The 13,182-nt window shown below is 36.1% G+C and overlaps 1 protein-coding gene across 10 annotated transcripts in view; it reads right to left on the bottom strand.

The window, feature by feature from the left end:
* The window catches only part of PKP4 (plakophilin 4), a 213,957-nt gene that overhangs the window by 63,171 nt on the left and 137,604 nt on the right, over positions 1–13,182 (bottom strand). For 9 of the 10 annotated variants that reach the window (XM_039494065.1, XM_039494067.1, XM_039494066.1 and 6 more), the window contains 3 exons: positions 11,540–11,731; positions 8,835–9,051; positions 3,871–4,003 (listed from right to left, as the gene is read on the bottom strand). In XM_039494065.1, coding sequence (XP_039349999.1) covers positions 3,871–4,003; positions 8,835–9,051; positions 11,540–11,731 — 542 coding nt within the window. The remainder of the gene's footprint in view (positions 1–3,870; positions 4,004–8,834; positions 9,052–11,539; positions 11,732–13,182) is intronic. The other variant, XM_039494068.1, reaches the window with a different exon arrangement.

The following is a 13,182-nucleotide window of genomic DNA, read 5'->3' on the forward strand; positions in this document are numbered from 1 at the left end:
AAGAAATTAAATGAAAAAGATCATCCTGCGCTCAAACACAGAACAGTAGAATACCTGGAGGAAATAGTAGAGAACACAGAAAATTAATCTCAGATGAGGATGTCAGGGGCTATCTTTCACTCCAACTTAAGAGGAGAGGAATTTACAAGCCTCTAAGTGAAATCAGTTGCTGTCCAGGAAGAAGAGCATTTTGTGACCTCATCCAGTACAATAAATACTGCTGCTTCTTGTAATTTTCAATACTCTTTGAGGAGAATTGAAATTTACAAGTAGTTCCAGGCTCTCAAATCACACAAGTTGGCACATCATCAAAGGCTTTGACAATAATGCCATCTCATTTGTATACTCAGGATTAAATCATACCAGCTGCTCCATGAAGCAGTCATTTATTAGCATTTCATCATCACTATTACTGTCCTGGTCATACTGTATATTTTTTTACTAGCATGAAATTTTTCTCATAGAGACTCCTATGAAACCTGTGGATTCGCTAAAGATTTTACTTCATTTGAATCTACACTTTCTTTATGATTGCTCTCTCCCCCCCAGGTTCTGTGATGCTATTATATTCTATATCCTCCTTGATCACAAGGCACTCTAGTTCACCCATCTTATTATTTAGACTTCTGGCATTCAGGAGGTGCTTAGCAACTTCCATGATTTGGATCATTATCTCTACTGACAGGTACAAGAAAAATAAAGCGTCGTCAAACATTTTTCTCACTTTGGAGTATTTTATTCACATAAGTCAGTTGCTTGCGGATATTTTGGTGTACATTTTTGGTACTCCTTGGTTCTGTTTCCAGACTTTGCCACAGTCTTGCTTAGATGAGCCTGGGGTAAGCCACTTAATTTATTTGTTTCACTAATAATTTTAATGAATGTAAAGACACAATGAGATTATCGGAAGAAAAGTGCTATATAAATTAACAAACACGAACCACATTTAGTGACAGTTACGATTTCATCAGGACTCATCCCACACACCTAAATCCTTGTAAGCATGAAAATAAGAAGTCAAGGCAAGTATCTCCTGCACTCCTTACCACCTTCACATCACCTATGACACCGTTGATAACAGACTACAATTTGCTTTGCTGCATTGAACCTTAATGGTGACCACATGTTCTCTGATATTAACAGAGCAACACATCTGACTGTCACAGATGTCACATCTCTACTGTCACTGGCCACTGTTGGAAGACAGGATACTGGGTTAGATGGATCTTTGGTGTGACCCAGTATAGCTGTTCTTATGTTTACATGGCCCATTCATTTGGAAAGTTATTCTGCTTTAACACTGCTGTGGTTGTCATTAAGCTTTTTCATGACAGAGTGAGTTGGATGAAGTGAGGTATCTATTGCTTTCCAGTATGTGTTGGAGATGGAGGTGAATGTTTCATGGAGTGTTGAGTGTGTTAGCAATTGTGTTCATGAGGCAACATGAACATGGCAAGGATCACAGGAGACGTTTATTTTATTTCTACACTTTCAAGGATTTGGATAGGTGGGCTGGGTCCCTAGTGCAAGCCTGACTTTGACTAAACATAATTTTCTGTTTATGTTAATTTCCCTATTCCACCAAGCACTGTAAACTAAAACTACCCATGAGGCACTGCACCATCACATGGAAATGTAGTTTAATGTTGAAAGGACTCAAGACTAAACTTTTTGGGTCAGTTCTACGAACTAGTTGACTGACTCCTCATCCCCCTTTTTTGCGCAAAATCAAAATTATCCTGTGGAAAATTTTGCAGAAACTACATTTTCTGTCAATAAATAATTCTGATGTAAAATTCCCAACCGTTGTCAAGATCACCACATAATAACAGCTGCAGAGAACTTCTGTGAGTGAATTTGTGTCATCATTCACTTCCTGAAAGATAGACTCAGACTTTAAGGCCAGAAGAGACCATCATGATCATCTAGTCTGACTTCATGCACATTGCAGGCCACAGAACCTCACTCACCCACCCCTGTTATAGACCCATAACCTCTGGCTGAATTATTGGAGTCCTCAAATCATGACTTAAAGACTTAAAGTTACAGAGAATCCACCATTTACACTAGTTTAAGCCTGCAAGTGACCTGTGTCCTATTCTGCAGAAGGCAAAAAACTCCCATGGTCTCTGCCAATCTGTCCCAGGAAAAACTCCTTCTCAACCCCAAAAAGGATGATCAGTTAGACTTTGAGCATGTGGGCAAGACCCACTAGCTAGACACCCAGGAAAGAATTTTTTGTAGTAACTCAGAGCCATCTCCATCTAGCGTCCCTCACTGGTTGTTGGAGATACTTGCTATTAGCAGTCATATATTGGCTACATGCCATTGTAGGAAATCATGACATCCCCTCCATAAACTTATCAAGCTCAGTCTTGAAGCCAGGTAGGTTTTTTGCCTCCACTACTCTCTTTGGAATGCTGTTCCAGAACTTCACTCTTCCGATGGTTAGAAACTAGGGCCTGCCAATTAATTGCAGTTAATTCATATGATTAACTCAAAAAAATTAATTAAAATTAAAAAATTAATCACGTTTAATCACAGTTTTAATTGCACTGTTATATAATAGAATACCAATTGAAATTTATTAAATATTTTGGATGTTTTTCTACATTTTCAAATATATCGATTTTAGTTACAACACAGAACACAAAGTGTACAGCACTCAAAATATTTTTTTTATTACAAATATTTGCACTGTAAAAATGATAAACAAAAGAAACAGTATTTTTCAGTTCACCTCATACAAGTATGGAAGTGCAATCTCTTCATTGTGAAAGTGTAATTTACAAATATAGATTTGTTTTGTTACATAACTGCACTCCAAAACAAAATAATGTAAAACTTTAGAGCCTACAAGTCCACTCAGTCCTACTTCTTACTCAGCCAATCGCTAAAACAAACAAGAGTGTTTACATTTACAGGAGATAATGCTGCCCGCTTCTTATTTACAATGTACCTGAAAGTGAGAACAGGCTTTTACATGGCACTTTTTTGGCTGGTATTGCAAGGTATTTACCTGCCAGATATGCTAAACATTTGTGTGTCTCCTCGTGTTTTGGCCACCATTCCAGAGAACATGCTTCCATGCTGATGACGCTCGTTAAAAAATAATGCATTAAATTTGTAACTGAACTCCGTGGAGAAGAATTGTACATCTCCTGCTCTGTTTTACTCATATTCTGCCATATATTTTATGTTATAGCAGTCTCAGATGATGACTCAGCACATGTTGTTTGTTTTAAGAACATCTTCATCGCAGATTTGACAAAATGCAAAGAAGTACCAATGTGAGATTTCTAAAGATAGCTACAGCACTTGACCCAAGGTTTAAGAATTTGAAGTGCCTTCCAAAATCTGAGAGGGATGAGGTCTGAGAGGGTCAGAAGTCTTAAAAGAGCAACACTCTGATGTGGAAACTACAGAAAAAAGAAAATCAGGTTTCTGCTGGTGGTATCTGACTCTGATGATGAAAATAAACATGTCGGTGCGCACTGCTTTGGATTGTTATCAAACAAAACCCATCAACAGCATGGACCCATGTCCTCTGGAATGGTGGTTGAAGCATGAAGGGATATACGAATCTTTAGCACATCGGGCACGTAAGTATCTTGTGATGCTAGCTACAACAGTGCCATGTGAATGCCCGTTCTCACGATCAGGTGACACTAAACAAGAAGCAGGTAGCATTATCTCCTGTTAATATATCTAGAATTCTCAGAATTAACATGCCTCTAGTACAAACACATGCTTAAAGGCATTCTAGATCCAAGTGTTACAGTCACCTTTTGTGATCAAAATAAAAGGGAAAAGTGTACTTGCTCTTTGTTTGCAGTTCTTCATGAAACAGAAAAAAAATCAACACTGTACCTCAATTTTTACTTTGTTATCTCCAAAGCACAGGTGCTGAAGGTAGGCTGCTGCATTCGCTTGAACTGATGGGAACTGGTGCTGAAGCATGTGAATGACTTCAGGCAATTCTGGATCCCGCCATGCAAACTCCCTTCATTAGATAAACAAATTCAAGGGAAGGTGTTAGTTTATACATATGTTTTACTCCCTGTAGTTACTGGAGAGTCTTAGCAGTTTTCTAAAATATTTGCTGCCCTGTAGTATCAAAAGTAAAAGAGGAAACGAAATGTGTGAAAATGGTGCATTATTCCATTCCACCTTTCAGTTTTCCCATCAGTAGAGAAGCCTTTATATTCTTTATTCATCAAAGCAAAAACATTATAAATGTCCATATTGCCTTCTTCAGTTAGATTGCTAATACAGATTGTATAGCTAGAATGAAATATATATATTTTAACTCTACTTACTGAATTACTGAAATCTACATAAACTTCCTTAGCTTTAAAAAGAGAGTGTGGGAGCAGAAGGGAGAGGGAGAGGATGACCCATATGAAGATACCTAGTTCTTATAAATTTTGTTCAGTGGAGGACAGGTGTAACTCATACAGAGAATATTTTTTTCTGAACATTTAACACATTTTTACTGTTTTACAGTCAATTATACTTGGACAAAAACAGGACTGGTATGATTGATATGTCAACTGATATGATTGATATGTCAACCATATCAAAATAAAGTACCACAAGGCTGTAACAGCTTGAATTGTCCAGGGACTGTGGACTTACAAATAGTTTTATTGTAACTGTTTCACCAAGTACACAGTTATTTTACGTAGCCAAAAACCTGGCAAGTCATTAGACACGACCATGAAATGTATAGCTTTAGAAACTGATCCAGTGACATTTGTTGGGCTATTTTCTCTTTCTAAAAAATTTTAAGCAAAACAGTAAAGAGACCTTACTCTTGCTGAAAATCCAAACAAGTGAAGCAACTAAAGTTCCAAGAACAGAATGATAATGTTGTTCCAAAGTAATACTTTCAAGCAGTTAAGACTTAGAATATGACATATAATTCTATCCAGTTGGTTGTTGACCTTCTAAATATCCTCTTTTAAAAGAGACAAATTACGTACGTTTGGGCTCAAATTTTAAAAACTGCCTATGTTAAGAAAGATGTGAACAAGAGCTAATAATAATACATATATTTGTAATTATTATTTTATATTTCAATAGTTGTTTGGATTAAAACATTTTCCGGCAGGAAAGTTGAAGCAATATGGTAGTACATATGAACCAGCATTTAAAACTCATTAAACACAAAATAAAACTGTTTCATTGTGAAAGCAAATTATAATGCAGAAAGCAAAGAAATAGTTCTAGTGGTGAAAAGTAAATTAGATTTTTTAAAGGTCTGTTTTAATAGTAAAAGGATTTATTATTAACAATGGTATGGAATTTTAGGAGTGCTTTTTTTTGTAGGTTCTACACAAAAAAGTAATACTGCACTTCTGTTGGCTCAGCAGCAGTACTTAGCAAACAAACACTATTCCTAGAGCTACACTTATTCTTGCTGACATCATCGAGACAAGAGTACAAGTGTGCTAGTTAAATGGAATGAACTGTCTCCATTAGAAACACAAGAAATATATATAAAAAAGACAACATTGATGGAAAATTTCATTTTCCAGATTTAGGGATGTGATTGGGTATACCAGCCCTCCACTGAGGCAACAAGGGTTAATGAGCTAGAGTGGGCCCACTCAGCCTTGCTCTGCTATACTTGCACTTACTGTCAGATAATGACAGGCCAGTTAAAAAAGGAAGAGGACATCCCAGTAGATGCACTGACCAGGGAGAATAGATCTACCTTGTGCTCCCTGAGGAAAGGACCAGCCCAGAACCTCCACAGAGACTCCTGACTGCCACAGCCCTCTGGAAGAAGATAGGCCTGGCACAGGACTATTGGTTTTGGGACTATTTGTTTGCTTTACTACAAAAAGACCCTGAGGGGCCTAAATGAGACTGCTGCAGGGAAACCCTGTCCAGTCGGGGTGTCAGGAACTGCCTCAATCAACTCTGTGGACTTTTGCACCATACTTGAGTCTGCCCTGTAGTTTGTCCCTGAAGAACTGGCGATCACACAGGAGAATTCCAAACAATGGAGTGTAAAATAAACCATGTTTGTTAGTCTCTCTTTAAAACAGGGGTGTCTAAAACTTGTCAACCTCGCCATTGTAGTCTGACTATAACAGAGCAGATTTTTGGTTGTCCTCATTTTTAAAAGGGAGATACAACCCCACGGATTCTACAGGCTCCAACTTAAGATGCTCCATTTTAAATGCATTTTATAGAAGAACCAAAAGTGTGAAAGGTGTTTTAAAGACAGAAAGGGAATCTGGTAGCTGCCTCAATTACCTCACTATCCAAGGGCCAGATTATAATTTCCAGAGGTCACTCTATAAGATTAAAGATAAAACAGAAACAAACTGTACTGTAAAGGTCTCTGGGCTTTATCTAGCCACATGTCTGAAAACCTTTAAAATGAAACAAGTGGATGTATGATGATAAAGATGTCATCCCTAGCTGTTGGAGTAACACGACTGTGATGTTAATGTCTCTTTAAAAAATCTTAAAGTCAGTTAGTGAAGATTACAAAAAAAAAAAAAAAAAAAAAATCGAGATCAGGCATTGGAGATAACAGACAAATCAGGTGCATTTCTTGTTTTAATGATGAAACAATGAAGATGTGACTGACTACACTCAAGACAGCTTTATCTGTACCTACACACCTTATTGTTCACAAATATAAAGTTGGGTAGGCTACAATCTTTTCAAAAGCATTGTTAACAGTGGATGATAGTCTGTGAATAATGTCAGATTTTGGATATATCAGAATACATTTCCTTCAGTCCAGACTCATAGTAAGCAACTATTGTTTACTAAACTGCAAGAATAGAGTCAGGAAGAACCAGAGGAGTAATTCTGAAAATAGTATATTTGTTAAAAATAAAGAGTTTAGCATGATTTTTAAAGATTTTCTTTAATATGGTTCTGAAACTCAGTCTGTAGGTTGCACTTTCAATAAGTGTGGTTGCTTCTACAATTTATATTATATGTATATATTCTTATAAAATGTTTTAAAGGGAACATTTCAGATAATCAAACTAGTCATAATAGTTTAAAAACCATCAGACTATGAAATTACCATACTATAAATAATATCTTACAAAAACATGAAATTCTTGACTTAGAAAGCTAACACATTAGTTCTTTCTAACTAGTTCTTCAATTGAATGCGCTTATATTTTATGGAATATTTATAATGCTGTTAAATTGCTAACAGTCAAGATACTATAGCATTGCAAATTTCAAGACATAAAACCTAACTTGTGCAATACTTTTTACCTTAAGAGGGGTTTGGCTATAACAGGGAAAGACAAGATCTGGATAAGATAAGAGATGGGAATTTTATACAGCATATGAATTCTTCTTATATTTCCCAAAGCATTTATTGCTCAATGTACTGTAGCTCAGACTCCATTTTATATTTTGACTAATACAGTATTACAAGGCCATGGAGAAAGATGGTAATTAGCTTCCTATGAATACTGTGCCTGCAACTTGTACAACAAATATACTAATGAGGCAAAGAAAAAGAGATTTCTCACAGTTTCCCTCTTTTGTTCTAATATACAGATCAGAGAATAATACATACCTCTTCTTTATTTTCACCAAAATGAGTCTATGGGCTTGCCTACTCTTTTAAATTACCAATATAATTATTCTGGAATAGCTATTTCAGTAAACTTCCAAGTGTAGACAAGCCCTTTGTCTTTCTGATATTTTTAAAGACCTGGTTCAGTCACCTTTACTCTGACTAAATAGTACCTTACTCCTCAAATAGATCTTTTATATCAGTGATACTCAGACCTCAGTGGTTCAGGAGCCAAATTAGCAATCACCATTATTCAGAAGAGCCACAGTACTGTGAATTCATTGTTTCATTTACTATTTTATAGCTATACCTCTATCTATATATTATTCTCACAGCAAAATGACTAACCAAGTATTCTACAATTGGTTAACAACATAGTAAAAGCATCCCAATGGGTTAATAATTAAATCACACAGTGTTTTAATATAATGTGCTGTAAAGAGCTGCAGCAGACACATCAAAGAGCCACTTGCACTCACAAGCGGCAGTCTGAGTACAACTGTTATAAATCAATATTTAGTATGTGGAGCAATACTAATGGGCTACATGTAAAAAATGCACCAATGGCCAAATACCACAAACATGACTTATTAAAGTTTGTAGCACTATTAAGTTGACCCAAATAAGTGGTTTGAAAGTTCACTAATAGAGGGAAATCCTGTTTGTTCTATCATGCAAGTAGGCCCATTACTGTCTACAGGACTACTTGAATAAGTAATACCAGAAAAACGGTCTCCATTTCCATTTTAAATGCATTTATTTTCTGTTAATATGAAGCAACTGTTTTCTACCTTTGCAATTTCCAAGCAACTTTCCTTTTAACGAAAGCTGTTCATAAATAGAATGATCTGGTATATTTAGATATTTACTTACTCATTTTCAAAACCTGGCAAACATGTGTGACAATTTAATAAAAGATACTCAATAAAACCAAATGAAACTTTTCAAGTTCACAAATGTTCCTCAAAGTATATGAAATTTCCTTTTGATATCCTAAAATAAACTTTGAAGAGAATTACAATAATTGTTAACACAAATGTAAGTAACAGTCAACTATTGTAGCAAAGTAAAAGCAATGCACTTACTGGTTAAACTTCTGAATAATTTTATAAATTGTTACTCATTAAACCTAAATTAATCACAGCGATCTGTATAATACAGAACTAAAAAATGCACTGGTAAGGTTTTCTATTTAATCAAGGAACAATTTTAGAATCAGATAATTCTTGCAATGGTACATGATTCTTGAAAGCTCAGTTGGACTTGCCTAGGATCTTTCTGTATGCTGTCTATGGATGGAGATCTTGTTGTACCATCATCTGCTGGCGTTGCATGTTGTAGCCTGTTATAACTGGACTCTGACAGTCGGTACTGCATTGACCTGTAGGGTTCCGCATAGGCAGCTGTTGTGTTCAAAGGATAATTATTTCTTTGGTATGCAAGTGTGCTACGCTGACTGGATGACCTTTGCAGATTTCCAACACCTAGTGTAAAATCAATATTAAAATATGCTAGATACCTTTTATAGACATTTGTTATGAGACAATTCTTGGCTTAAATAAAAAGCAAGCAAAATTAAAGTTGAAGTGAGACTGAAATACCCAGAGGTCTAAAAAGCTATCACTGGATAGGGCCCCAGCGCCTCTCATATGATAAATCCTTACAGAAAAAGTTCCAATGATGATAATGGGCTGATTACACAAGTAAAGTTATTGTGGGATCAGGCCCAAGTTATTTCTAAATAAGATTGAGTGTTTCAGTATTTAATGGAGTAAGTACTCTATGTGTCAAATATATTAGCAGTAAACCAGGAACTGAAGAGGAACCTGGTTACAAATAGAACAGCTTCAGAGGTGTTTAATAACATTCGATTGTATACACCTATAGTACTGAAGAAAGAAAAATGGGAAATAAAACAAGAAGCTCTCCTGATGTTAATGCCTCTCCTTTTCATAAATTAGATGCAAGTTTGTCCTGCTTGCTTGGGCAAAATATTAATTGGGGAATGAATTGGATTGAAAGATTCTTTCAAGGCACTAATCTCAAATGGTTCAGAAAAACTCCACTCGTGTGTGAAATGAGGTATGAATATGAACCTTCCTGATTACAGTGTGTTTTTATGGTATTTTGTGCTCTTCTAAAAAAACATAAGGATATTAACTGAACTAGAACTTTATTTTTCAGTCTCCCAATTGAGCTAAAACTTGGACAAACTTTACCTGGTTCAGTTTTGCTTACATGAGTTTAGCTGTGGCAGGTGGGACAGGGAAACTGCAAAACTTGTGCCTCATTCATAGTACTCTGAATGCCTCAGCTGTGCAAAATTATTAGCAAGCAATTTAAAAGGTTTAAAAACATTATTATAGGTATTGTGAACTATCACTCTGAAGACTTAACAGTAAAACCTTCCTAATTCAGACTAATGATTGGGAGACCTATTGCAAACTACTAAATTGTGCAAATTAGTAAGTGAACACAAGATCTAAAATCAGAATAATGCATCACAAACGTACCATACCTTTTCCTTTTATTTGAGAATTGCAGCTAAACTGAATTTATTTATGATAGTACTTCATAGTATGTCATTGTATATTCTGTCATATAGCATATAAAAGTAATTAGATTTTAATATTGGATCTTACAATATAGCATTCCAGTATTAAATCTTTGAGGAGTTGTGTGAGACCACGTGTTTTATGGTGCAAGATGTGAATTAGTGCAGTGCAATTTAGCAGGGTTCTACTGTATTGATAAAACAGGAAAAAGTGAGGGGAAGGATATAATAAATATGGGTCAACAGTGTAACACTGTTGCAAGAAAAGCGACCATCATTCTGGGATGTAGTCGTAGGAGTGTTGTAAGCAAGACACGAGAAGTAATTCTTCCACTCTACTCCATGTTGATAAGGCCTCAGCCAGAGTATTGTGTCCAGTTCTGAGCACCACATTTCAGGAGAGATGTGGACAAACTGGAAAAAGTCAGAGGAGAGCAACAAAAATGATTTAAGGGCTAGAAAACATGACCTATGAGGAAAGACTGAAAACAATTGGGTTTGTTTAGTCTGGAGAAGAGAAGACTAAGTGGGGAATATACTAACAGTTTTCAAGTACATAAAACATTGTGACAAAGAGGAGGGTGAAAAATTGTTTTAATTAACCTCTGAAGATAGGACAAGAAGCAATGGGTTTAAATTGCAGCAAGGGAGGTTTAGGATGGACATTAGGAAAACCTTCTTAAATGCTAGGGTAGTTAAGCACTGGAACAAATTGCTCAAGGAGGTTGTGGAATCTCTGTCACTGGAGGTTTTAAAGAACAGACAGGACAAACACCTGGCCGGAATGGTCTAGTTATTAAGTAGTTCTTGAGTACAGAGAACAGGACTAGATGATCTATTGAGGCCCCTTCCAGACCTATACTTCCTACACTTCTATGATTGGCTAGTGAGGGTTTAAACCAAGAAATACCCTATACCCAGCTTGCGCCTCTTTCCGCAGCTCCCATTGGCTGGGAACAGCCAACCGTGGCCACTGGGAGCTGTGAGCGGCCATACCTGCGGATGCTCAGGTAAACAAAGTGTCTCATGGCCAGCCAGAGGCTTACCATGAACAAGCCGCGAACCAAGTTTGGGAACCCTTGGTCTAGCTCAAAACTGACTTATCAGCATATAGTCTTGAGTACTTGCTATAGACATCACAAAAGAATAAAGAGCATTTTAAACTAATCTGTTTCTTACTCCTATCTGCCATTATTGTGCAAGTCTTTCAGATTTAGGTCTCTTCCTCTTCTTCACTGATTTATCGCTTCTAATCTATTATTTTAAATTAGCAACACATATCTATCATCATGCATATTGACAGTGTGGCAACAATTTATATTCTCTCAAGTAGAAAACTAATATGTAAATCAAGAAAGATTTTAGGGGCAAATCATCTAAATTTGGGGAACTCTGAAAAACCTCAATTCTATACCTACCTGACCCAGTTCGATATAGTGCTGTCTGGGACCCTTGGTGTAGCTCAACTGCTCCATGATTTGGACTACGGTACACAGGACTGTAATAGGTTCTCCCTTCATATATGGGGGTGATGTGTAGGTCAGGAGATACAGCTGAACGTAATTCTTGCCCAAGCTGACTGTTCTGACTAGCATACGAACTCCTCAAGCCTAGAAGCAAGAAAAAGGTAAATACGTATGGTATGCAATTTGTGGCAATTTAACTCAGTTTAAGTCAGCTGGAATTCAGAGGCTTTGTAGGAGTTCTACCTAAACTTTGTAGAGTTGTTAGAAGTAAAGCACTGCAGTGAAATCAGTATGAACTACTTTTAATAAGCAGCAATCTGGGTATCTCCAAACATAATGGACATATTTCTGCTCCACCTTCATCAAAAATCAGCCCCCATTAAGCAAGTGAATTGTGATGATCCCTTTGCAATTTTACTGTTAGTCTTTTAATTAGCCAAAGTGATTATATGTGCTTCACCGTAAAAATTATTGCTTGCTTTTAAGTTTTGTGAAATTATTGTGAGATTTTTTAAAAAGTAACTAAAGAAATATGAAGTACTTTTCAGGAAGATGATGATGATGATTATGACGACATTATTTTACCAATAACTTCTATTTTTAACATTTTTAACCTGTATTTTTATGTAATTTAGACAAGCAGATAATTCAAATTGTTCCTGAAACTTTAACATTTATTCTGAAAATTTGAAATGTAATTTGTAATTTTGCCTATTCAGATCATGGAAACATTTCAAAACAAGAAAGAATAGAATTTTGTTTCATAGTCCTATTTGATTTTCACTTGTTGCTAAACAAATGGTTTAGTTGTAATATTCTAAGATTCTTAAATGTTTTGTATCAAAAACTTCAAAACAGTTCAAGATCATTATTTCTGGATTTGATGACTGCTCAGCAGAAAGTAACAGACTGTTAAACACCAATACCTAACGTTTCTCTCTCTTTGATGACAAATGAAGAAATTCCATTCCAAGACATCCCCTCAATCTATACTGCGCTGACAAGCTGATTACAAGATTCTGCAAAAACTACTCACAAATGAAATATTAATTTCACCTCCTGCTGCTGCTGAAGTCAATAGATGGCAATATTCTCATTGGCTTCAATGAGAGCAGGATCATGCCACCTGCAAAATATTACACTTTATAGCCAAGCAGTAACAAATGTAGTTTGAGTCAAATGCTTAATGGCTATTTCATTACAAAAAAGGAGAAACATTTACAGGAAGACTGTATTTTCTAAATTTAAAGGTCCTAGCCACTGTTCTTCCAATATTTGAAGAGCTAACTAGAAAAGTAACCAATTATAATAAAGTATTTTCTTAGTATTTATTTAAATCATTAAGAATTCGTAGAATATTTTGTTAACGAGGTCCTTTCAGGTGCTCTTAATTCACAGATTCCCAGGCCAGAAGGGACCATTGTGATCACCTAGTCTGACCTCCTATATAATACAGACATCGAGCTTCTCCAACATAATTCCAAGAGCATATCTCTTAGGGTACGTCTACACTTACCTGCCGGTTCGACGCGGAGAGTTTGACTTTTTGGAGTTCGAACTATCGCGTCTGATCTAGACGCGATAGTTTGAACTCC

The sequence above is a fragment of the Mauremys reevesii genome, linkage group 11, assembly GCF_016161935.1.
Source record: "Mauremys reevesii isolate NIE-2019 linkage group 11, ASM1616193v1, whole genome shotgun sequence".
Lineage (NCBI taxonomy): Eukaryota > Metazoa > Chordata > Testudines > Geoemydidae > Mauremys > Mauremys reevesii.